Source organism: Equus asinus, chromosome 9, assembly GCF_041296235.1.
Source record: "Equus asinus isolate D_3611 breed Donkey chromosome 9, EquAss-T2T_v2, whole genome shotgun sequence".
Taxonomy (NCBI): Eukaryota; Metazoa; Chordata; class Mammalia; order Perissodactyla; family Equidae; genus Equus; species Equus asinus.
The window spans coordinates 64,936,755-64,961,379 of NC_091798.1; the positions used below are offsets into that span (position 1 = coordinate 64,936,755).

Here is a 24,625-nt window from a genome sequence, read left to right on the forward strand (position 1 = left end):
AACGCATCAAATATTAAAAATCAGTTAAGTCACAGGAAACATGATGAATGTTCCAAAAGGATTGCATGCCATCTAGGCTAAGAACAAATTTCTGCTTTGATTATTTTATATACATGCCTTTTATAATTCATTTAACTTGGTAACTCAACATTTTTGCACCTGTCTATTGTATTTTATAATATGAAGATAAATTTCTAAGGCTATTATCCATTCGTTTCTTAGAAGTTTTTCTCCATATGGCAACAAATTGAAAGTGTTGTGTTTGTCAGAAGCTAAATGTGGTGTGTATTGAGAGCTATATATAGAGGTGGCCATCAAGAACTTAGAAATGAAGGAAATAGATTGCTTTATAAGACAAACTGTAAAAGGAACATAAGTACTATATCTTTTGCAAATTCTCTTGCAAAAGAGATAACTTTCAAGGCCTTCAGAACTATAATGTAAAGGTTATGTTTACATGTATACCAGTCAGGTCAGTCAAGGAACCGTAGGAAAGGAGAGTCGTGGAGGGTAGTTTGGGATCCTTCCCACCATACACAGAGGAGAGTTATAGAGGGTAACTACCATTGGCAGTATCCATCTCAACAGGTTCTTGATGAGAGGGAGTCTGAGGCATCATATTTTGAGTACCCTGATCCCTATGGCAAGACTATGTCTATGGAGATATGGACACATGATCCCTGATAGTAACAAACATTTGACTTATCTAATATTAACAAATATTTGACTATTTAACAACTTATTTGTTGTTAAAATTTCTATGTTCACCAGATAACCTTTCAATTACATGTACCTTGATTACAGGAAGAGAATAAGCTCTTCATTCTGACTGTGGATCTTTTATTTTCTATCACAGTTTTCATTTTAAGTTAGTAAATTCACATTCTTCTATCTCCTGCAGCCTCCTGGGCAGCTTAGGTTTAATCAGTGTCATAGGACTCCTATAGATTGACCAATATCAGTGGCCTCTCCCTGAGCCCACTTGCAAACACTGATCTATCTAGAGATTTCTATACCGGGATCTGAAACTAAGCCACTACATCTACAATATTAAAAACCAATGAAAATGTCTGTAAACAAGGTAAGAAACCACAATTTACTAAGAAAAAAAGAATTGGGGATGGCTGGTATCACAAGCTGGATTTCAACATCCACCACCATGTAGACGGCACAAGCGTCTGAAACCTACAAATGAGCATCTCCTCAGAGGCTGGGACAGAGGTGAATGTGGCTCAAGCAGCCTTTGAAATTGAAATTCTTCCCTGTATATCTCTTAACTTTATGATGCACAAATTGTGTGTGTGTGTGTGTGCGCGTGTGTGAGTGAGAGTGTTTAAATAGATTTTCCTGATGGCTGGCCTAGAACTCAAATACCAGCCCACACTTGGCTCTGTGGTGGCTAATATGATAGCTATCAATCATGCAAGTAGGAAAGGAGGAGCAGAGTGAAGGTACCTCCCTTTGTAACTGCATGTCATATATCCTGGGCCTGACCCGATAGAGTCTCCTAATATATGTAGAATAGGGTACGCCCTAATATATGTATAACTCCCCTGCCAGCATTGCCGCCTCCATTATGACCACTATAGTGACGATGAACCTCTTTCCAATCTCCCAGACCTAGGAGGGAGGGGACTGTGTTTCAATTTCAAGCCATCCATGAATAGAAATTTTCTCAAGTGTAGGTTTTGCCACAAGCCACATAATTTATTAGCTAACAATGGCCGAGTGCTTAGTATGTATCAAGTGGTTGTGACTGACAGTTTTAACTAGAACCACAGGGGTGGAGTGGGGTAGAAGAACACTTTTTTAACAAAAGGACATAATCTCCAGAAGAGGAAAGATGTTCTGGAAAAACAAAATTAAAAAAAAAATGTTTTCATTTGCATTTCACCAGATTTGAGTGAAGCTGAACAGCGTTTTCTATATTTAAGGGCAATTTTTATATTGTTTTTCTGAGTTGTCCGTTTCTGTCTTTCCCTCATTTTTCTAATAATTTTGATCTTCTCCTCTATTTTTTTATCTTTTCTTTAAATAGACTTCATGTTTTAGAACAGGTTTAGAGTTATAGAAAATTTGGGAAGATAGTACAGAGAGTTTCATATACTCCATACCCAGTTTTCTCTATTACTAACATCTTACATTAGTACTGTACATTTCTTACAATGAATGAGCCGATATTGATATCCTTATTATTAACTAAAGGCCATAGTCTACTCAGATTTCTTTAGTTTTTGCCTAAGGTCTTTTTTCTGTTGTAGGATCACATCCAGGGTACAATGTAACATTTGGTCGTATATCTCCTTAGGATCCTCTTGGCTGTGCAGTTCTCAGACTTTCCTTGTTTTGGATGACATGGACAGTTTTGAGGAGTACTGGGCAGGGATTTTGTAGGATGCTCCACTATTGAAATTTGTCTTATATTTCCCTCATAAGACTGGGGTTACGGATTTTTTGGAGGAAGACCACACAGGTCAAGTGTCATTTTCATCACATCATATCATGGATACGAACTATCAGCAAGTGATTCATGAATATTGATGTTGACCTTGATTATCTGGTGGAGGTAGGGTTTGTCAAATTTCTCCACTGTAAAGTTACTCTTTTTTCCCCACTTTGCATACAGTACTTTTTAGGAGGAAGTCACTATACACCGCCAGCACCTGAGGCATAGAGTTATGCTCCCCCCTCCTTGAGGGTGGAGTATCTACATAAAGAATTTGGAATTCTTCTGCACAGATTTGTCTCTTCTCTCCCATTTATTACTTTATTTAATCATCCATTTAAATCAGCATGGACTCATAGATTTTTATTTTATACTCTAGGCTATAATCCAATACTACTTTATTTTGATGCTCAAATTGTTCCAGCTTTGATCAGTGAAACCATCTGGGCATGGAGATTTCCTTTTTGGAAGATTTTAAACTGCTAATTCAATTTCTTTAATAGTTGTAGGACTATTCATTATATATTTCATCTTGTGGTTTAAGGAATTTGTCCATTTTATCAAGTTATTGAATTTATGTGTAGAGAGGTTTTTTGATGAGTGATCCTTTATCTTTTTTTTTTCTTTTTGGTGAGGAAGAGTGGCCCTGAGCTAACATCTGTTGGCAATCTTCCTCATTTTATTTTTCCCCAAAGCCACCTAGTACGTAGTTGTATATCCTAATTGTAAGTCATTCTAGTTCTTCCATGTGGCATGTCACCACAGCACGGCTTGATGAGCAGTGTGTAGGTCCACACCCAGGATCCAAACCTATGAACCCCAGGCTGCCAAGGTGGAGCATGCCAACTTAACCATTCAGCCACAGGGCTGGCCCCCCTTTATTATCCTTTTAATTTCTGCAGGGTCTGTAAATGTCCTCTCTTGAATTCCTGATATTGATCATTTGTGTCTCCTATTTTTCTTTGTCCTTCTCGCTAGAGATTTATCAATTTTGTTAATCTTTTCAAAGAAACAGCTTCTATTTTAATTGATTTTTCATTGTTTCTGCACTTTTAATCTCATTAATTTTTGGTCTTAACTTCATTTCCTCATGCTCCCCTTGAGTTATTTTGTTTTTTCTCTGGTTTCTTGAGGTGGAGCCTTATTTGAAAATTCTTCTCTTATATGAGTATTTAATACTATAAACTTCCCTCTAAGCACTGCTTTAGCAGCATCCCACGGAGTTTGCTAAGCTGTATTTTCATTTAGTTCAACTCTTTTCTTTATTCCCCTTGAGAATTCTTCTCTGCCCGATGGAGTTAGAAGTGTATTTTAAATTCCAAGTGTTTAAAGACTTTCTTGTCACTTTTCTTTTATTAATTTCTAATTTAATTCCATTATGGTCAGAGTATATTTTGCATCACTTCAATTCTTTTACAGTTGTTAAGGTTGTTTTATGACCCAGGATGTAATCCATCTTGGTAAGTGTTTGTGTACTTCAAAAGAATGTGTATTCTGCTGTTGCTGTGTGGAGTGCTTTATAAATGTCAACTAGATTCAGTTGGTTGATAGGATTCAGGTTCTCTCTGACCTTGCTGGTTTTCTTTCTCCTAGGCATATTTTACTGAGAGGGGAGTGTTGAAATTTCTCCTTCTTTCTTTAGTACTAGAACTTCCAAATTATAGCTGGGCATTTACTGCCTAGCTAGAGGTTACATTCTCTAGCTTCTTTGCAGCGGAATGGGAACTTGTGATTAAGTTCTGGCAATGGGATGTGAGCTGAAGCAATGCATGTCTCTTCATGATTATATCAAAAAACAATGGAACTACCTTATTCTTACCCTTTCCTTCTTTATCTGGAAAATGGGAAAAGCTGAGGCAGAGCTATCTTCATCCCTCAAATGGAAACTACGTATTGGGGATGGCAGAATAGCCTTGTACCTCCCACCTCTGGACTGCCGTGCAAGAAAGAAGTAAGGTTCTATCTAGTTTTAAGCCACTCTTATTTTGAGGGGGTTTGTTATTGCTATTTGGCTTATATACTGTCAGATACCAAAATTAGAAGAAATGAATTAGATTTACATATTTCATCATGCATAAAAGTCAAAAATACAATTTTCAGTGAAAGGAAGTTCTTGAATGATTTATTTGGGTTTATATAAGTGTGAAAAATGTGAAAAGGAAAATTATATATTGTTTATATATAAATAAATAAAATTATAAAATGATACATTCAGGTTAGGAGATATATCTAGGCAAGTTGGGAGGGAAATGAGATGAAGAAAACTGCACTCAGGAAACTTTGTTATATTTCATTTATTTTTAAAAACACTGAAGAAAATATTTCAAATTTTATGATTTGACAAAACTGAGTGGTAAACATGTATATTCATGATAAATTTCTCTAAATTTTTATAAATGTTTGAAATATTTCACAACTAAAAATAATTACAAATAAAAGCCTTCCTGGAGAAAGTTATATTTTCTTTGAAGGATATATGAGAATTACACAGTCATATTTTATCTGTCTGTATTAGTTTCCTATTGTTGCTGTAACAAATTACTACAAAATTAGTGGCTTTCAACAACACAGATTTATTATTTTACTGTTTTGAGGGTCAGAAGTCCAAAACAGGTCTCCTTAGACTAAAATGAAGATGTTGGTAGGGCTGTGTTTTTCTGGAGGCTCTAGGGGAGAACCCATTTTATTACCTTTTCCAGCTTCTAGAAGTTGCCCACATTCATTGACTCATGGTCCCCTTCCATCTTTAAAGCCAGCAATGGTGGCTGGTGTTTTCCTCAATCTTCTCTCTCTTCTGACACTTCTGTGTGATTACATTGAGCCCATCTGGGATAATCTTTTCATCTTAAAATCAGCTGATTAGCAATCTTAATTCCATCTGCAACCTTATTTCCCCCTTGCTGTGTAGCACAATATATTCACAGGTTCCGGGGATAGCATATGGACATCTTTGGGGAGCCATTTTTCTCCCTACCACAGGGTCCCTCAGTATTCTTTATTTCTGAACAATAAAAATTGTCTCTATGGGCCCAGCCCAGTGGCATAGTGCTTAAGTTTGGCATGCTCTGCTTTGACGGCCCAGGTTTGCAGTTTGGATCTCAGGTGCAGACCTACACCACTTGTCAGCCATGCTGTGGTGGCAACTCACACACAAAATAGAGGAAGACTGGCACAGGTGTTATTTCAAGGCTAATCTTCCTCAAGCAAAAAAGAAAAAGAAAGAAAAAGAAAGAGAAACATTGGCAATAGATGTTAGCTCAAGCTGAATCTTCCTCAGGAAAAAAAAAATTGTCTCTAACTTAAGCAGATGGAAATTTATTAGGTGGATAAAAGTTTAGCTCATAGAATTATAGAAAAGCTGAATAATTTTGTGTTGGAAAGTATGTGAAACAGAGCAGCTCTGGATATCTAGAAAGTTGGAGATAATTGACAGTGTTTTTAATAGACACTACTCTCTCGATGAATCAGTTCCAGCTGTGTCTTATTCTTATGATGCTCAAGATTCAAATTTCAGGGAAAGACAGAATCTGACTGGCTTACCTTGAGTAATGTATCCACTCCTTACCCAGAGTTGAGATGAACACCTTGATTGAGGGACCCACCAAGATTATATGCAATGAGAGGAGGTTGTTCCCTGATGGAAAATCTAGATATTATTACCAGAATAAGGAGAAATGTATGTTAGGCAGGCAAAACAAGAGATGCCCACCATAGTAGGGAAAGGTGTTTGGGGTAATAATAGCAGTGGCAGCTAGATTGTAGTGGAATCATAATAAATTGTATATTTTATGAATAAGTTTAGTTTGGCTAGCATGGAACACGTAAATAGCCCTCACAAGATAACAACAGGAAACAGGCTCAGCTGTGTAGAACTGCCCTTGAGAGCACAGATGAAAGATTTTACCCAATGTCACAGGCAATAGGCAGCTATCAAATATTTCTAGGACTGAGGAATAATATGATTGGAACTGTAATTAACAAAGCTCAGGTTAATGGCTTTGTGAGCAAATGGAATAGGAAGTTAGACAGAGATTCAGTTATACCATTAATAGCTAAGAACAAATCCTATCTAGTTAATTCCACTCTCTCTTGCATTAGAAACTGAACTTCTAGTTAGTGAAAGACAAGTCTGATTTCCTGGAAATCAATGATTTCTCCAGATCTTTGGGGAAGAAGGCAAAATTCAAGATTTTCTGTGATGACATATCAAAAAACTCCTACACACACAGGCTCAGCATAACCTCCCATAATGACAACCACAGGAGCAAGCATACAAAAAAACCTTCTTTACCCCACTCTCTTCATTTTTGTCTATCAGAGCTCCTAATTATGTGCCTCATTATTCTTCCTATCCAGTAGCCATTTTTTCCCAGTTATTCAATAAAGGAATTATATATTCCTCACAGTGACATCCTTAACTAGAATATGCTGCACATAAAATTGCTAGATGATTTTCAAGGAAAGTAATAAAAAAAAGTCACACATTTGAAGGTTGATGTTTAGGTTTCATAAAGAGAAATTACTAAAGTAAGTCATTTGAAGGTCAAAAGTGTTTGCAACTTACATACATGAGGAAGATAAAAAGAAATTCCTGGTCAGAACTATTCCTCAGGAATCTTGGAAGCAATATGAAACTCAAGCTGTGAATCTGAAAAGGAATGTAAAGTATTAACAAGTACTATCAATGTACCATCATCATTGCCTAGAAATATTTTCCCCTTGCTTCTGAAACATCATCCATTTTTATCTGCATTATAACAGCTCCTCTTCTGTCTCCCTTGTTCTCCTGGCCAGTGGAATAGATGAGTCATTTCACCATCTGGACTAGAGGAAAGGGAGATGTATGGCTGAATAAAGCTGAATATTATCTGCATAATGATGGCCCTGCAGTCCAAAATATCTCTCTTTCTCAGTGTCCTTATCTATACTTAGTCTCTCTCCAAAACAAAATTAGGGGGTATTCTACAAAAGCAATTTCTGGCTGCTTATTCCCACCTCTAAGCAAACATTTCCAAACTTTTGGCAATAGCAAGTCCAGGCAACATTGACTTTTCAAAGGTTTGGTAACAGCTGAAAAGGCCAGATTAAATTAATTTAGCAAAATATATTGCACCATATTTTTTTGAAGTGCCATTCAAAATTCTAAATAACACAACCCCCCAAAAGCAAGATCAGCACTTTAAGAGGCAAATGCCAGTCTTTGCTTAGAAGTAGAATTAGGGTTACCCAAATGCTGCAAGTTTTTAATTTAGTGTGTGTGTGTGTGTGTGTGTGTGCATGCACATGCATGTGTACTGTGCTAAACACCAGGATACAGTGCTGAACAAAATAGACATATGTCTTGCCCTCATAGAGTTTATAGTGGGATAAAACATATAGAATATATGTAGAATATATATATATGTATTTCTAGGAGGAGTAGGCCTGTATTTAAAACATTATAGCACAGAATGACATCAGCATCAAGGTGGAGTGAGTTGTTCCCTTTGTCTCCCTCCTCTAAGTTACAATGAATAGGACATCTGTAGACCAACAAAAGAGTCTCTGCACAGCACACCCGAATGCCTGAGATATCCATACATCTATACATCTGAAGGTGGATGGACTAGACCTCCTGGAGACAGTGGAACTAGTGGAGCAGCAGTGGCAGCTGACAAGACTGGAGGCTCCAGGAACTGTGGTAACACCTGCAAATGGAGGCCCCAGGCATCCAGGCAGCCCACACTCCCAGAGGTGCCAGGAACCAGTGCAGAGCCCACAACCAGAAGCTCTGGGAACCACAGTGATATCTAGGACCCAGTCTTCTCCCTCTTCCCCTCCCCCAGCAATGGTGCCTTTGGCCATGAATCTCCAAGCAATGAGGGCTGCATCCAAAACCCTGATACCCCCGGCAGTGGCAGGGGTCCCTGTGACCTGAGGTTCCAGGAACCATGCCATACCCAAGACCAGAGGCTTCAGGAACCCTGATGGTACCCATGACCCAGGTACCCAGGTGGTGTTGGTGGTGGTGTCACCCACAACCCCAGCCCTTACCTGGCAGTGGTGGTGACACCCACTAACCCAGTGCCCCCAATAGTGGCAGTGCCAGCACTTCCAGAAAACTTGTGAGTAACAGCACAAGTGGCACACACAGCAACATTGCCCAAGCCTGTGAAGAGCCCACAGAGAGCCAGGTAACAGCCACAGCAGAGTCTACAAACCCAGTCCCTCCCAGCTGCAGCAGTGCCCACAACTTCACTACCCCCCACAGCAGCAGCACCTGAAGACCCAAAAAAACCCAAATGTGGTGGAGGTGCCTATGACTCTGGTTCCCTTCCCACTCTCCTACTCCCCCCACCAGTGGGAAAACCCACAACCCAGGTAACCTGGGAAGCAGCAGACGTGCTTGAAACCTGGTGGCGCTGGTGGCAACACCCATGACTGCATTGACATCATTAGCAGCAAGGCACCAGCAACCTCAGAGACACAAACAGCACAAGGGCACTGACAACATCTCTGGCAGAGGCAGTGGAGGGTGGAAAGCTCAGGGTCTCAAATACAACCAGAAGAAGCTCAGAATCAAAGTAAACAAAGCCTTACCCAAATAAGAAAGGTGTTTCCTGCTACAGATTCACCAGCAGAGGAACAACTCATGAAGCACCATGAAAAACTACAGTAGCATAATATCACAAAAAGAAAATGACAATTCTCCATAAACCAAACTTGAAGTCACAGAAGATTGCAATCTAACTGACAGAGAATTCAAAATAGCTGTAATGAAGAAAACTCAATGAGTTACAAGAAAATCCAGACAGTTCAATGTGCTCAGGAATAAAATTAGTGAACACAAGGAGCACTTAACCAGAGAGACTGAAACTCTAAAAAAGAACCAAACAGAAATTCTGGAGCTGAAGAACACAATAAATGAGATGAAAAATAAGGTAGAAAGCATTGGAAATAGAGCAGGCCATATGGGAGAGAGAATTAGTGAGCTTGAAGATAGAAATGTAGAAATGATCCAGGTGGAAGAGGAGAGAAAACTAAGATTTTTTTTTAAGTGGAGAAAGTCTCCTAAAGGTAAAACCTGAAACCATATGGCTCCTAGAAGAAAATATAGGCAGTAGACTCTTTGACATCCATCTTAAAAGGATCTTTTTGGATACCATGTCATCTCAGACAAGGGAAACAATAGAAAGAATAAACAAATGGAACTCCATCAAACTAAAGAGCTTCCTCAAGGCAAGGGAAAACAGGATTGAAACAAAAAAACAACCCACCAATTGGGAAAAAATATTTGCAAATCATATATCTGACAAAAAGGTTAATCTTCATACTATATAAAGAACTCACACAACTCAACAACCAAAATTCAAACAAACCAATCAAAAAATGGGCAGGGGACATGAAGAGACATTCCTTCAAAGAAGACATACAGATGGCCAATAGGCACATGAAAAGATGCTCATCATCACTGATCATCAGGGAAATTCAAATCAAAACTACACTAAGATATCACCTTACACCCGTTAAAATGGCCATAATCATCAAGACAAAAAAATAACAAATGTTGGAGAGGTTGTGGAGAAAAAGGAACCCTCATACACTGCTGGTGGGAATGCAAACTGGTGCAGCCACTACGGACAACAGTATGGAGATTTCTCAAAAAACTAAAAATAGAAATACCATATGACCCAGCCATCCCACTACTGGGTATCTATCCAAAGAACTTGAAATCAGCAATTCCAAAAGTCCCATGCACCCCTATGTTCATTGTAGCATTATTTACAATAGCCAAGATGTGGAAGCAACCTAAGTGCCCATCGACTGATGATCAGATAAAGAAGATATGGTATATATATATATATATATATATACAATGGAATACTATTCAGCCATAAAAAAGGATAAAATTGTCCCATTCACAACAACATGGATGGACCTTGAGGCTATTATGTTAAATGAAATAAGCCAGATAGAGACAGACAATCTCTGTATGTCTCCATACATATGTGGAAGTTAAACAGGTAGACAGAACAGATTAGTGGTTACCAGGGGAATGGGGGTGTGAGGGTGGGCTCAAAGGGTGAATGGTGCACCTATAACACGACTGACAAACAATAATGTACAACTGAAATTCCACAAGGTTGTAAACTATCATAATCTCAATAAAAATTTTTTAAAAAATGGAGAAAGTCTATGAGAATTATCTAACTCAATTAGGAAAAGCAACATAAGGATAATGAGTATCGCAGAAGGAGAAAAGAGGGAGAAGGGCACAGAGAGCTTATTTAAAGAAATAATAGCTGAGAACTTCCCAAACCTGGGGAAGGAACACAATACATAAAGCTAGTAGAACACCTAATTATCTCAATGCAAAAAGACCTTCTCTAAGTCACATTATATTAAAATGGTCAAAAGTAAATGACAAAGAAAGAATATTGAGGGCAGCCAGAGAGGAGAAAATAATAAGCTACAAAAGAACCTCCATTAGGCCATCAGCAGATTTTTCAGCAGAAACTATATAGGCTAGGAGAGAGTGGAATGATATATTCAAAATATTGAAAGATAAAAACTGTCAGCCAAGAATACTCTATCAAGCAAAGTTGTCCTTCAGATATGAAGGTGAAATGAAGGTTTTCACAAACAAACAAAAGCTGAGGGAGTTCATTGCCACTAGCTCTGCCTTATAAGAAATCTTGACAAGAGCTCTCCTACCTGAAACAAAAAGGCAAAGTTACAAAGCTTTAAGCAAGGTGATAAACAGACAGATATAAGCAGAAAATTGAAACTCTATACCAGAATAGGTTAGTAAACACTTAATTATAACATAAAGGCTAAAGAGAAAGAAAGCATTAAAAATAACTATAACCACTTCAATTTTGTAACAAACTCACAATACAAAAAAGGGATAATTTGTGACAAAAAAACACAGAAGGGGAATAAGAAAAGGACAGAACCTGTACAGGCAAATGGGGATAAGATGCTATCAGCAGAAAAAAGACTATCTCATCAATGAAATCTTTAATACAAAGCTCATGGTAACCACAAAACAAAATTCAGAGCAGAGTCATGAAAAAAGAAGAAACTGAGAAACACATCCACAGAAAACCACCAAACTGAAATGGCAGACAGAAACACAAGGGAAAGGAAACAATGGAAATTTAGAACAACCAGAAAACAAAAGATAAAATGGCAATATTAAGCCCTCATATATCAATAATCATCCTAAATGTAAATGGATTTAATTCATCAATCAAAAGACAGAGTGGCTGAGTGGATTAAAAAACAAGACCCAACAATATGCTGCATCCAGGAGACCCATCTCAGCTCTAAGGAGAAATGTAGACTCAAAATGAAGGAATGGAAGATGATACTCCAATCAAATGGCAACCAAAAGAAAGTGGGTGTAGCAATATTTATATCAGACAAAACAGACTTCAAGCCAAAAAAGATAACAAGAGAAAAATATGGGCATTATATAATGATAAAGGAGACAATCCACCAAGAAGACATGAAATTTATTAATATATATGCACCTAACATCAGAACACCAAAGTACATAAAGCAACTATTAACAGACTTAAAAGGAGAAATTGACAGCAACACAATAATAGTAGGGAACCCTAACACCCCACTTGCCTGGCTTACATCAATGGATAGATTGTCCAGACAAAGAGTTCACAAGGAAATATTGCCCTTAAGTGAAACACTAGACCAGATGGTCTTGATAGATATATTTGGATCATTCCATCCAAAGGCAGGGGAATACATATTCTTCTCAAGTGTACATGGAACATTCTGAAAGATACATCATATGTTAGGAAACAAAACAAGTCTCAATAAATTTAAGAAGATTGAACTCATATCAAGCATCTCTTCTGGCCAAAATGATATGAAACTAGAAATCAACTACAAGAAAAACCTGGAAAAATCGCAAATATGTGGAGACTAAAAACGTGCTACTGAACAACTATTGGACCAATGAAGAAATCAAAGGAGAAATCAAAAAATATCTGGAGACAAATGAAAATGAAAACACAATGTGCCAAAATCTATGGAATGCAGGAAAAGTGGTCCTAAGAGGGAAGTTTATAGCAATACAGGCATACTTCAAGAAACAAGAAAAATCACAAATAAACAATCTAATGCTACACCTAAAAGAACTAGAAAAAGAAGAACGAAGCCTGAAGCCAGAAGGAAAAAAATAACACAAATCAGAGAACTAAACATAATAGAGACTAAAAAGACAATAGAAAAAATCAATGAAATGAAGAGCTGGTTCTTTGTAAAGATAAACAAAATTGACAAACCTTTAGCTAGACTCACTAAGAAAAACAATGAGTAAAAGCTCAAATAAATAAAAATCAGCAATGAAAGAGGAGAAATTACAATAGATACCATAGAAATACAAAGGATTATAAGAAAATACTATGAAAAACTATATGCCAATAAATTGGATAACCTAGAAGAAATGGATGTATTTTTAGAATCATACAACCTCCCAAAACTGAATCCAGAAGAAATAGAAAATCTGAATAGACCAATCACCAGTAAAGAGATTGAAACAGTAATCAAAAACTTCTCAAAAAACAGAAGTTCAGGACCAGACAACTCCTCTGGTGAATTCTACCAAACATTCGAAGAAGATTTAATACCTACCCTTCTCAAACTCCTCCATTTTCTAACTCATTTTACAAGGTCAACATTATCATGATACCAAAACCAGACAAAGACAACATGAAAAAGGGAAATTACAGGCCAATATTGCTGATTCACTTAGATGCAAAAATCCTCAACAAAATATTAGCAAATCAAATACAACAATACTTTAAAAGGATCATACACCACTATCAAGTGGGATTTATTCCATGGATGCAGGAAATGAATAAAAATCATAGATCATCTCCATAGATGTAGAGAAAGCATTTGACAAGATCTAACAACCATTTACAATGAAAACTCTCAATAAAATGGGTATAGAAGGGAAGTACCTCAACATAATAAAGGCCATATACAAAAAGCTACAACTAACATACTCAGTGATGAAAAACTAAAAGCTATTCATCTAAGAACAGGGATAAAACAAGGATGCCCACTCTCACCACTCTTATTCAACATAGTATTGGAAGTCCTAGCCAGAGCAATTAGGCCAGAAAAAGAAATAACAAGTATCCAAATTAGAAGAGAAGAAGTAAAACTGTCACTATTTGTGGATGACATGATTTTATACATAGAAAACCCTAAATAATTTACCAGAAAGCTATTAGAAAAATTAGTGAATACAGTAGAGATTGTAAGGTACAAAATCAACTTACAAAAATCAGTTGCATTTCTTTACATTAGCAATGAACTAGCAGAAAGAGAAATCCAGAATACTATCCCATTTACAATCACAACAAAAAGAATAAAATATCTAGGAATAAATTTAACCAAGGAGGTGAAAGACTTGTACACTGAAAACTATAAGACATGGTTGAAAGAAATAGAAAAAGACATAGAGAATTGGAAAGATATTCCATGCTCATGGATTTGAAGAATTAATGTAGTTAAAATGTCCATATGACTTAAAGCAATCTACAGATTCAACATAATCCCAATCAGAATCCCAATGACATTTTTCATGGAAGTAGAACAAAGAATCCTAAAAGTTATCTGGAACAACAAAAGCCATCCTGAGAAAAAAGAAGAAAGCTGGAGGTATCACACCCCAATTTCAAAATATACTACAAAGTTTCGTAGTCAAAACAGCATGGTATTGGCAGAAAAACAGACACACAAACCAATGGAACAGAAATGAAAGCCCAGAAATAATCCCACACATCTATGGACAGCCAATTTTCAACACAGGAGCCAAGAACACACAATGGAGAAAGGAAAGTCTCTTCAATAAATGGTCCTGGGAAAACTGTATAGCCACATGTAAAAGAATGAAAGTAGACCATTATCTTATACCCTATACAAAGCTCCAAATGGATTAAAGACTTGAATGTAAGACCTGAAACCATAAAACTCTTAGAAGAAAACACAGGCAGCACACTCTTTTTTTATCAGTCTTTTTTAATACCATGTCTCCTCAGGCAAGGAAAACAAAAGAAAAAATAAATAAATGGTTCTACATCAAACTAAAAAGCTTCTGCATAGGAAAGGAAACCATCAACAAAACAAAAAGACAACCTAACAATTGGGAGAGATATTTGCAAATCACATATCCAATAAGGAGTTAATATCCAAAATATATAAAGAACTCATACAACTCAACAACAACAAAAAATGACCTGATCAAAAAATGGGCAAAAGATCTCAACATTTTTCCAAAGAAGATATACAGTTGACCAACAGGCATATGAAAAGATGTTCAACATCAACATCACTAGTTATTATGAAAATACAAATCAAAACTACAGTGAGATAGCACCTCACTGCAGTCAGATGTCTATTATTAAAAAGACAAGAAATAACAAGTGTTGGAGAGGATGGAGAGAAAAGGGAAAACTCATACACTGCTGCTGGGAATGTAAATCGGTGCAGCCAATAGACTCATTGAAGAAATGAAGAACAATTTCACCTTACCCACGACATCCCTTCCCCAAGGCAGCACAGCTTGGTGCTGAGAGAGACCCCTTTAACCCACAATTTCTCCCACAGGGGAAAATGAGAGCATAGCGAATGAATACCCATGAAAACGTGGTGTGTGTGTGTGTATATATATATATATATCTAATGGAATTCTATTTTGCCTTAACAAAGATGAAAATCCTGCCATTTGTACAACAGGAATGAACCTTGAGGACATTATTCTAAATGAAATAAGCTAGACACAGAAAGGTAAACACTGCATGGAATATATGTGGAATCTCAAAAAGTCAACTCATAAAACAGTGGTTACCAGGGTGGAGAAATAGGGAAGATGTTGGTTATAGGGTACAAACTTTGTTAGAATATAAATAAGTTCTGGAGATCTAATGTGCAGATGGTGACTACAGTTAATAATAATGTATTGTATCCTTGAAACTTGCTAAGAGGGTGTATCTCGAATGTTCTCATTAAAAAAAAACAACAAGAACTAACTGTATAACGTGGGGGATATGTTAATTAGCTTGACTGTGGTAATCATTTGATGTATATGTATAGCAAAGCATCACCTTGTATAACTTCTATATACAATTTTTATTTGTCAATCATACTTCAATAAAGCTGGGGGGGGGGGAAGAATCTTTGGAATTATTCAACAAAAGATTATATCCAAAAACTAAGAGAAGTATAGCATAAAAAGGAAGAAATTTTAGAAATTAAAAATATGATGGCTGAAAAAAATAATTCAATAGAAGGAATTAAAGTTTAAGAACTCTTAGAAAGTTGGAGAAAAAGGGGAGATGAAAGGGTGAGAGAAAAGAATTGAAAGAGATCTAGAGAGCAAAGAAAAGAGAGGAGAGGAAATTATCAATGTAATAACATAGAAAAATTTCCCTGGCCTCAAAGGTTTAATTCTTTATACAGAAGAGATTTTCCCAGTGAATAAAAATACACCCACATTTAGAACAAACTGTTGTAAAATTTTAGAGCACACAGGTAAGGGAAATGTGCTAAAAGCTTTCAGACAGAAGAAACAGGTTTCTGCACTCTAGCAGAAAAAAGATTTATTATATGATATAAAGTGGCTCTGAGGGCTGATGAAGTAGGCTCTAATTTGGGTACCCAAGAACTATCCCCAAAGCCACACTGGAAAACTGACCACCAAGGGAAATTCCGCCCTTGCCATGAGCAGAAAAACACAGTATCAAAAGCTGGTTGGCAATTCAAAGAAACCATCACTATAGTTCCCAGCTCCAGAACCGCATCATCTCCACCACAATCCACACCAACAAAATGGACATCTCCCTCTAACTCTGGACTGCCACAGGACTTGAGACCAGTCACTAGGATTTCTGCCATAGCTGATAGAGATAATTCCAATTCCTCCAACCTGGACTTGCAGCAGAAATAACCAAAACAGTAGAAAGGTAGCACTGACTTATGACATTCACGTTCACCTTATAAATCTCACATGGGTGCAGCTAATTGGCAGACCCTAAATCCAATATGGAACTCCAGCAGCAATAGAATCTAAGAAGTGGAGTTCTTAACTTTCCAGTTTCTGCAGAATTGGAAGATATGTTAGAAGACGGTAAGGAAGACTGAAGAAACCAATCAATATTCTCTGTCATAGTCTAGCCTACACACACTCTTCTTTCATACTTAAACTTTCACACAAAAACAGCTACCATATAACTGCATTTAGTCTCTCTAGGAAAGGAGAGAACCAAAGTCTTAGTCACTGCACCCACTTCTCAACCCACTGTTGATGTCCTGAAACCCAGTGGTTCTCAAAGCCTAGCCTACATCAGAATCACCTGGAGGACTCATTAAACAGGAGAGCTGGGCCCCACCCCCAATGTTTCTGACTTAGTAAGTCTTGGATACAACATGAAAATTTGCGTTCACTACAAGTTCCTAGGTGATGCTGATGCTGTGTGTGCAGGTTCAAGAGTTTGAGAACCACAGGTATAACCTAGGAATAAATTAAGTCACAGTCTGTAATTGGTAGGTTTTATATAACTTCTGTCTTCAACTACCTATTTCATGTTCCTTTTGCCCTCAATCAGGGCTCAATTGGTCAAAGTTCTTTATTTGGTAAGGGTTCTCAGAACCAACTTGGAATATGTGGTTGAAGATGGCTCAGCCTCTGGGAAGCATGGGTCATTGAATTACAGTATAAAGAAGCGTATACCTCTTCCCCATTACCTCTCTCTCCCACCACTAGGTGGATCTTAAAGTCTTCAGGAAATACACCTGTATTGAGTTACTCCATAACATTTTAGGCTTTATCTGTTACATTATCTACTGTTGCTTAATTAATACACAATTGCTTATAATAAAATATTATAAATACATGCACTGGCTTAGCAGTTGGTCAGTGAATGGTGAAAGCAAGTGATATCAGATGCCAGAAAGGTAGAGATTCATACTATACAGTCTCAAAGTATTTGGTTAAAAAACAGCTATCACTGTGGTAATTTGGAAGGCAAAGTGCCTGCAGAGTCTGTAACTCCAGGGAAAAAGGTTTGAAAACAGAATGTTAGAGGTGTGTCTTGTTACTATTGACTGTTTAGCAAAGTATAAGATGAAAGAGATGAGCTCAGGCAATAAATAGGTATATGCAAATAGAAATGAAATAGAGAAATACCAGACATTTGGGGCTGCAAATGACCGGAAAAGTGGACTTGCACTAGACCCTGAATTCTAGATAAAAGACTGAGAAAGGTTTTGATCAACACAGGCCAATTAAGCCTAATCTTTATGAAAAAATTCAATTTAAAAGTATGGCCTTCACCCAAGCTTGATGACCTCACGGCAGTCACCTTTAAATTGAAAGAGAGGCATGGAGGTTAGGAAGCAAAGAATTAAACCAGACTTGAGAATTAAATCTGAGAAAGAACTTTGGATATGGCTAATGACTTATAAAACTGCCTGGAAGAAAAAAATACCAAAAGTTTATTAAGATTTGGAAGAAATTCTATTGATAAAGAACCATGAGTCTAGACTAAAAATGCATTTCCTTGTTCAAACTTTAAAACAACCTTCTGGTGGACTTCAGGTTGCAACCACAATGGATTAATTTCCATCAGACTAAACTTCCCACTGAAAGCAACTATAAAAACAGTGAAAATATATGAAACAAGTGGTTGAAGAGATTGAAGACTTAACAATGCAGGTAGGACTTGAGAGCCTGTGATTCTCGAGAGAAGTGAAACACAAGGGGAGCTCCACATCACCCCGGCTTTTTCCCTGACAGCATTTACCAAATTGTGATGCCAAGGACTAGAGTTCAAGCAGAATGAGGTAACCTAGTACACAGAGGAAACAAGAGGTCAGAGTACAAAGTTGCCAAAGTGGCTGAACTCTGGTGGAAAAATACCCAAGAGGAAGGAACTGCAAAAAAGGAACTTCAAAACCTTCATATAAACTCCCTTTAAGTTCTTGGCCAGCTCCTAAATGATGTGTGCAAAGACGAAAACTTGAAGAAACCCTACAGAAAACAGAAACTGAGATTTTTAAATTTTTTTATTTTTTGGTGAGGAAGATTTGCCCTAAGTTAACATGTGTTGCCAATCCTCCTTTTTCGTTTTTTTTTTTTTTTGCTTGAGGATGATTAGTCCTGGGCTAACATGTGTGCCAATCTTCCTCTATTTTTTATGTGGGATGCCTCCACAGTATGGCTGATGAGTGGAGTAGGTCCCTGCCAGTATCCAAACCCGTGAACCCGGGCTGCTGAAGCAGAGCATGCAGAACTTTAACCACTTGGCCAGTGGCTGGGCCCCAGAAACTGAAATTTTACAGAGCTGAGCAGAGGTTTCAGCAGTCATATGGTATAGAAGTCAAAGATAGGAATTTAAGTACTGCTGAGAGAGAGGGATCTTAGTAAATATCCCAGGCTTTCACCTAGAAGGGTGACGCTCTACATGTCAGAATCACGCTTTAAGAATAAGGGCTACGTCCTAATAGTAAGGACAAAACTGAGATAGACTAGTTCTAACATAGGCTAAAACCAAGCCTCCATGGGTTCAAGGTGATCTGCTGGCCGATCACAATCCTTAATGACTAGGCCACGTCCATGCTAGGCCAATACAACCTCAGAAATCCTTCCTATTCTTTTCCTCCATGCTTCCTCCATTCTATTGGCTGGATGTTGGTGCTCAAACTTATACTGAAAGCCATGTATTGAAGATGATAGAGCTCAGGTCCCTGAATGTGAAGCAGAGCTTCCTACTCATCCTGCTGAACGGGCTTTTAATAATAAATAATCTTGTGTTGTGTTACTGAGACAAGAGTTTTCTTTATTACAGTGGCTAGAGTTACCTTAACTAACATAACATCTCTAGATTCATCACCTCATTTAAATGCTATGACATAGGTATTATTATCTCTGTTTTCTAGCTCAAGAAACTAAGGCCTAAGAAAATTAAATGACCAACCTAAGGTCATTCAGTTCATAAATGACAAAGCAAGGTTAGATTTTCTATTTCTTCTTGAATCAGTTTTCCTGGTTTGCGTCTTTCTAGAAATTTGTCCATTATGTCTAGGTTTTCTAACCTGTTAGCATACAAATGTTCTCACGTTTTCCTTGTAATTACTTTTTATTTCTGTAAGGTTAGTAGTAATGCCCCCTCTTTCATTCCTGATTTTAGTAATTTGAGTCCTCTCTCTTTTTTTCTTGTTTAGTCTAGCTAAAGGTTTCATCAATTTTGTTGATCTTTTTGAAAAACCAACTTTTGGTTTTGTTGAAAACCAAACATTTAAAAAATATGATGTGGAAAGTCTTCAAATCAGTTCTTCCTCTTCTCCAGGGTTTTTTGTTTTTGTTTTTGTTTTTGCCGTTTGTTATAGTTGTTGTTTGTTGTGACTTTTCTGAACTACTTCTGTAAAGTCTGTAAAGTCTGTATTCCTTGTCTTGTATGTGGCCATGGAAGATTCTTCTTGGTTAGCTTAGTTCTCAGCTAATGATTAGACAGAGAGCTCCTTAAAGGCCTGAAAACTTCAACACTAAGCCAGGCAATTGCTGACTGTCCCTGAGCCTTCGCTTCTTGCTTATATAGAGCCTCAAGGTCAGCCTAAGGTGAATGCTTAGGGCCTTCTCGGGTCTTTCCTGAGCTTATGCTTAGTTTAGCACAACCCTGAGCATGTGTGTGGGTTTCTAGGGTTTCATGAATTTGTTGGAGCTTTTCCAAGTTCCTACATTCTCCAGTTTTTCCTTTTAAGCTTTTTGGTTAAGCTATGGTTTGCCCCAACTGTTTCCATTGCCTAAGGTGGCAGCAAAGTTAATCAATTCCCTCTCATTGTTTATGACAAACACTTCAGGGGAAAAGGCTTTTTGCAATGAGTTGGCTCTGAATCAAATCAAATGAAGACATCCTGGCAAGTGAGATCTTCTAGGGAACCACCAGATAGGTGAAATAATGATAATTCTCTTGGAATTAGGCTTTGAAGGAGCTCCAACCTGTCTGCCTTGTCAGGTGGTTGCCAGGCTGCTGGTTTTACCATGCTTGTGAGCCATTGTTTTTCAGTGCTTCAGCAGAGCTGGAGGTGAGGATATTGGATTAGAGCCAGTTAAAATATCACCAAGTTCGCTGTTCTTACTGAGATTCAGCTGTTTTTCTTGAATAAATGCTGAATTGTTACAAGTCTTTGCTTAATTTCCAGAGTTCTGAAAAAGTTGATTCTGACAATTTTGCAGGTTTTCTCATTGCTTTTGTGGAGAAAAGAATTTTCAGAGGTCCTTATGCCCCCATTTTTGCTGATGTCCCTCTAAGGCTATGATTAGAATTCAAGCCCTCTCACTCCTTGACCAGTCCTCCTCCTGTTATATCTGTGGTTGTCAGACTTTCATGCATCACCATCACCTGGAAGGCCTGCTAAAATGCAGATTGCTGGCCTCCACACCTGGAGTTTCCAAGTCACGTCCGGCCCTAGAACTACTTGAGAATTTGCATTTTACAAAAGTTCCCAGGAATGCTGATGCTGTTGGTTTGGGAATCATTCTTTAAGAACCACTGCATTACACTATGTGGTACCTTCACCATTGCCTTAGGCAGTGCTTCTTACCTCTGGAATCAAATTAATAATGCATATAAGTCAATAATACACATTATTATCTCTCGAGACACCTAATAATACAATACATAAGCTAATATGTATTTAGCACTTACACATGCTACGTATGATATGCTTTACATTTATTAGGTTATTTAATCTACACAACAACTCATGAATAGGCATTATTACTTTCCCCACATTTAAATTGGAAATTGAGCCCAGAGAGGTATGTAGATTACCCAGAGGCACACAGCTATAAATGCAGGAGCTAATATAAGAATATGGTCTGTTTGATTCTAGAATACATGCTTTAAGCCCCCACAGCAGTTTCCCAAAGAGTAACACAGATCACTTTCGAGGCCTTGAATGACTTTAGTTCGGACATGCATGCAGAATCAAAAACTGACTCACATGGTGAGAAAGTGATTCCTATCTTGGTTCTATTTTTCTATCATTTGATTCCATCATGACAAAAATGCTATTTGCATGCTTAGTCATTAATATGTGTCCAATGCTCATAACATCCCCTTTTAACAGGAAATGGGCTCTAGACTCAGAGACTTTAGTAGACAATAGTCTCCAGCCAGAATTTAAAAACATTGTTTTATGTTCACTTTTCTTACAGTTATTTTCTACTTAGGATAGATGATAGAGGTTTCTAATTTATAGTGATTTTATAAAGTTTCCCTCTAAAAGAAATAGAAGAGGGGCCGGCCCCTTGGCCCAGTGGTTAAGTTCTTGTGCTCCGCTTTGGCAGCTGGGGGGTTTCGCCAGTTCCGATTCTGGGTGTGCACATTGGCAACTGCTCGTCAAGCTATGCTGAGGCAGCATCCCACATGCCACAACTAGAAGGACCCACAACTAAAAACACACAACTACGTACCCGGGGGCCTTGGGGAGAAAAAGGAAAAATGAAATCTTTAAAAAAAAAGAAATAGAAGAAAAAGACATTTATTTAAAGAAAATAATAAATAATACTGTGAGTAGTATACACAGATACGGTATGAAAAAGACTGAAATTTGGGGAAACTTGCCACAACAAACAGGTTAGTATATCTAATTGGATCAATATGCGACATCTTAAAGGGAGATTAGGGAAATGTGATTAAAATATGAATTCTCTTTCAAAGAGGGAGAGACAGAATGAAAAAGTCACAGCATCTAGAACATGTGCAAAGCAGAGAAATATCAAGCGGAAAATGGTATCTTCGTAAGAAATGTTCTACAGGGGTAGACTGCGACTTAGAGATTTCACAAAACAAATTCTCATAACCTAAGTTTCTTCAGCAAATTTTGGATAATTTGTTTTCATCAACAGCAGGAAAAAAAAATTAGTCTCCGTTTACTGGCAGGCGATTTTGCAGTTGCCAGAGACAGCAGAAGAAGTGGGGCTCTTAATTTTTGGGGGAGGGGACGCAATAAATATATCCTGGGCACTGGGTGTGTGTGTGGAGGGAGTGGAGGGGCTTGGGGAATAAGATAAGAGGAGAGGACTGTAATCAGAGAAGCGTACACGTTCCGGATGAAAAAAGAGGACATGTGCAGGATGAAGAAAGAATTTAGCAACACTGATATGATTAACTAAACTGTTGCCCGGGTTTAAATTAAGCAAAGTGTTCAGAGACTACAGCTGTTTTATTTATTTTGGTTGCATGTGATGGGAGCTGTTACTTCCCGGTTTGACAACCTATCAGCCTCAAGACGCAAACGGGAAGGCTCTGGTCCGGCCAAGGCTATAAAGAGGAAACGCAGGTCTCCCCATAGCCCGCCCCCGTCCCAATACAATCAGAACTGAGGCGGGCAAGGGTCTGCCTGTAGGGAGGAAGGGGAGAAGACACTATATAGCGACCAGAGTCAGGGTGGGCAAACGTGCAGTTCCTCCGTCTGCTCTTTTTTTCTTGTCCCAGCCATATCTGAACTGCAACGGACTGAACTTTATGCCAGGAGACTTTAACCTTGTTAGCCAGGTTTCCAGTCGAATTAGGATTGACTTTAATGCCTCCATTTGGGCTGCTGCTGTTAGAATTTCTGTAAAAGTCTAGCTGCGCCAGTCCTGCCCTTACTCTCCACACCCTCTTCCCTTTCCCTGAGACCCCGCCCTTTTCTCCCAGCCCAAACCACAAAAGGCTGTGCTGCTCCAGCCTCAGCACGGCGCCCGGGCCCCTCCCCGAACGTCGCAGTGCTGCAGGCAAAGGAGCCCGGCCCACACCGGGACGGGGCGGAGTGTGGCCTCGTCCTTCCGCTCTTCGACCAATCGATGAAGCCTCCCTGAGCGAGGAGGGGGAAACCGGCCGTAAAGACAGTCCAAATATTTTTCCCTTTTTCTGCCACGTCCCAACCACTTACGTGAACCCACTCCTCAGGTTTTGATTGGACATGTGGATTTTTCCTGTAGAGGTCCTTCAAGTCTATTGGTCGGCGCCGTTTTGGGGGCGGGGCTTGCCTGCCCTCCCCTTTCGCCTGTACCGCGGCGCAAGGGGCGGGACGCGCCGCCACCGCCTCTGCTTCCGCCGCCGCCGCCGTCGCCGCCGCTGCCGCCGCCTGCCGCTGCGCGTTCGGCGGGGGAGGAGTCGGAGGCGGAGAAGAAGGCGGTGGTGGCGGGTGGAGGATCGAGCGCTGTTCTCGCTCCGGAGCCGCTGCACAGTTCGGTGAGGGGATTTTTTTTTTTTTTTTTAAATCTGGCTTGTTCTGATGTTGGGAATGTGAGGGTCGGGCGACGAAATTGTTGCTGTCACCTCCTCCGCTTCTGATTTTCTCTCCTCGAGATGGAGCGGGGCCTGTCCCTGGCCCACTGCGCCGGCCATGGTGGGTGGGGTTGATGGCTGGCTCGGAGAGGCCTTCTTCGCCTCCTGGGCCCCGTCCAGCCCGGACCGGGGGCCTCGCTCGTGTCCGTGGCCACCGGGCCCGCAGCCCACGGTGGAGGGCATCGATTGGTGTCAGGGGTCTCCACCGGCCGCCTTTTCCTGCTGCTGCTTCTGCTGTCCTTGGTGCCGTGGCCAAGGACCCCGCTGCTTTTCTCCCCACACTCGCGACTGTATGAGAGCGTGTCCCCACCAGCCCCTCACACCCGCCTCCTCTGCCCATCGCCAGTCACCCCGCAGAGAGCTGATGCATCGTACGCCACAGGCCTGCCGCCCCCCTCCCCCGAAAAACCTGCCGTTGCCGTCGCTCTGCTGGCTGTGTTTGCATTTTCCCCGATTGTCAGCGAGGCTCGGGCACGCAGACACCCTGTCCAAAGCCTAGCAATCGTTCTTCTCCAGATATTAGCCCCCTTCCATCGCTGCTGCTCCCCGTTAGCCATGTCAAGTCACAGCACGCCTCTGGCAGATGCAGCTTCAGTTTCGGCCTCCCTAAGATTACTGCTTGTTAATCATTTTGCGCACATTCAAAATGGTGAGTTTAAAGCCGCTCAGATCAAGTTGAAGAAAAGAGGAGGAGGTAAATAGTCTTTTTGCAGAGAGGAAGAAGAATCTAGGCGACGTCCCTCTCCAAGCATGAAAAATGATTTTTTTACATACGCTTAGGCACTACTTTGAGTCTGCTGGTTCCGTGAAGTTTACGATTTTTTAA

At 39.2% G+C, this 24,625-nt stretch overlaps 2 protein-coding genes across 2 annotated transcripts in view; one reads left to right on the top strand and one right to left on the bottom strand.

Annotated features, from left to right (window-relative positions):
* Positions 1–6,974: 6,974 nt before the first annotated feature.
* LOC139046201 (sterile alpha motif domain-containing protein 1-like) lies at positions 6,975–24,280 on the bottom strand. Its single transcript, XM_070517623.1, has 2 exons — positions 23,402–24,280; positions 6,975–7,094 (listed from the first exon to the last, which is right to left on the bottom strand). Exons 1-2 carry the CDS (start codon positions 24,137–24,139, stop codon positions 6,990–6,992), a joined length of 843 nt encoding a protein of 280 aa, XP_070373724.1. The 5' UTR covers positions 24,140–24,280; the 3' UTR covers positions 6,975–6,989.
* Positions 23,564–24,625, top strand: part of PJA2 (praja ring finger ubiquitin ligase 2) — a 71,743-nt gene continuing 70,681 nt past the window's right edge. Inside the window, exon 1 of the mRNA XM_014843188.3 lies at positions 23,564–23,703. The gene's annotated coding sequence lies outside the window, so the exon portion shown is untranslated. The remainder of the gene's footprint in view (positions 23,704–24,625) is intronic.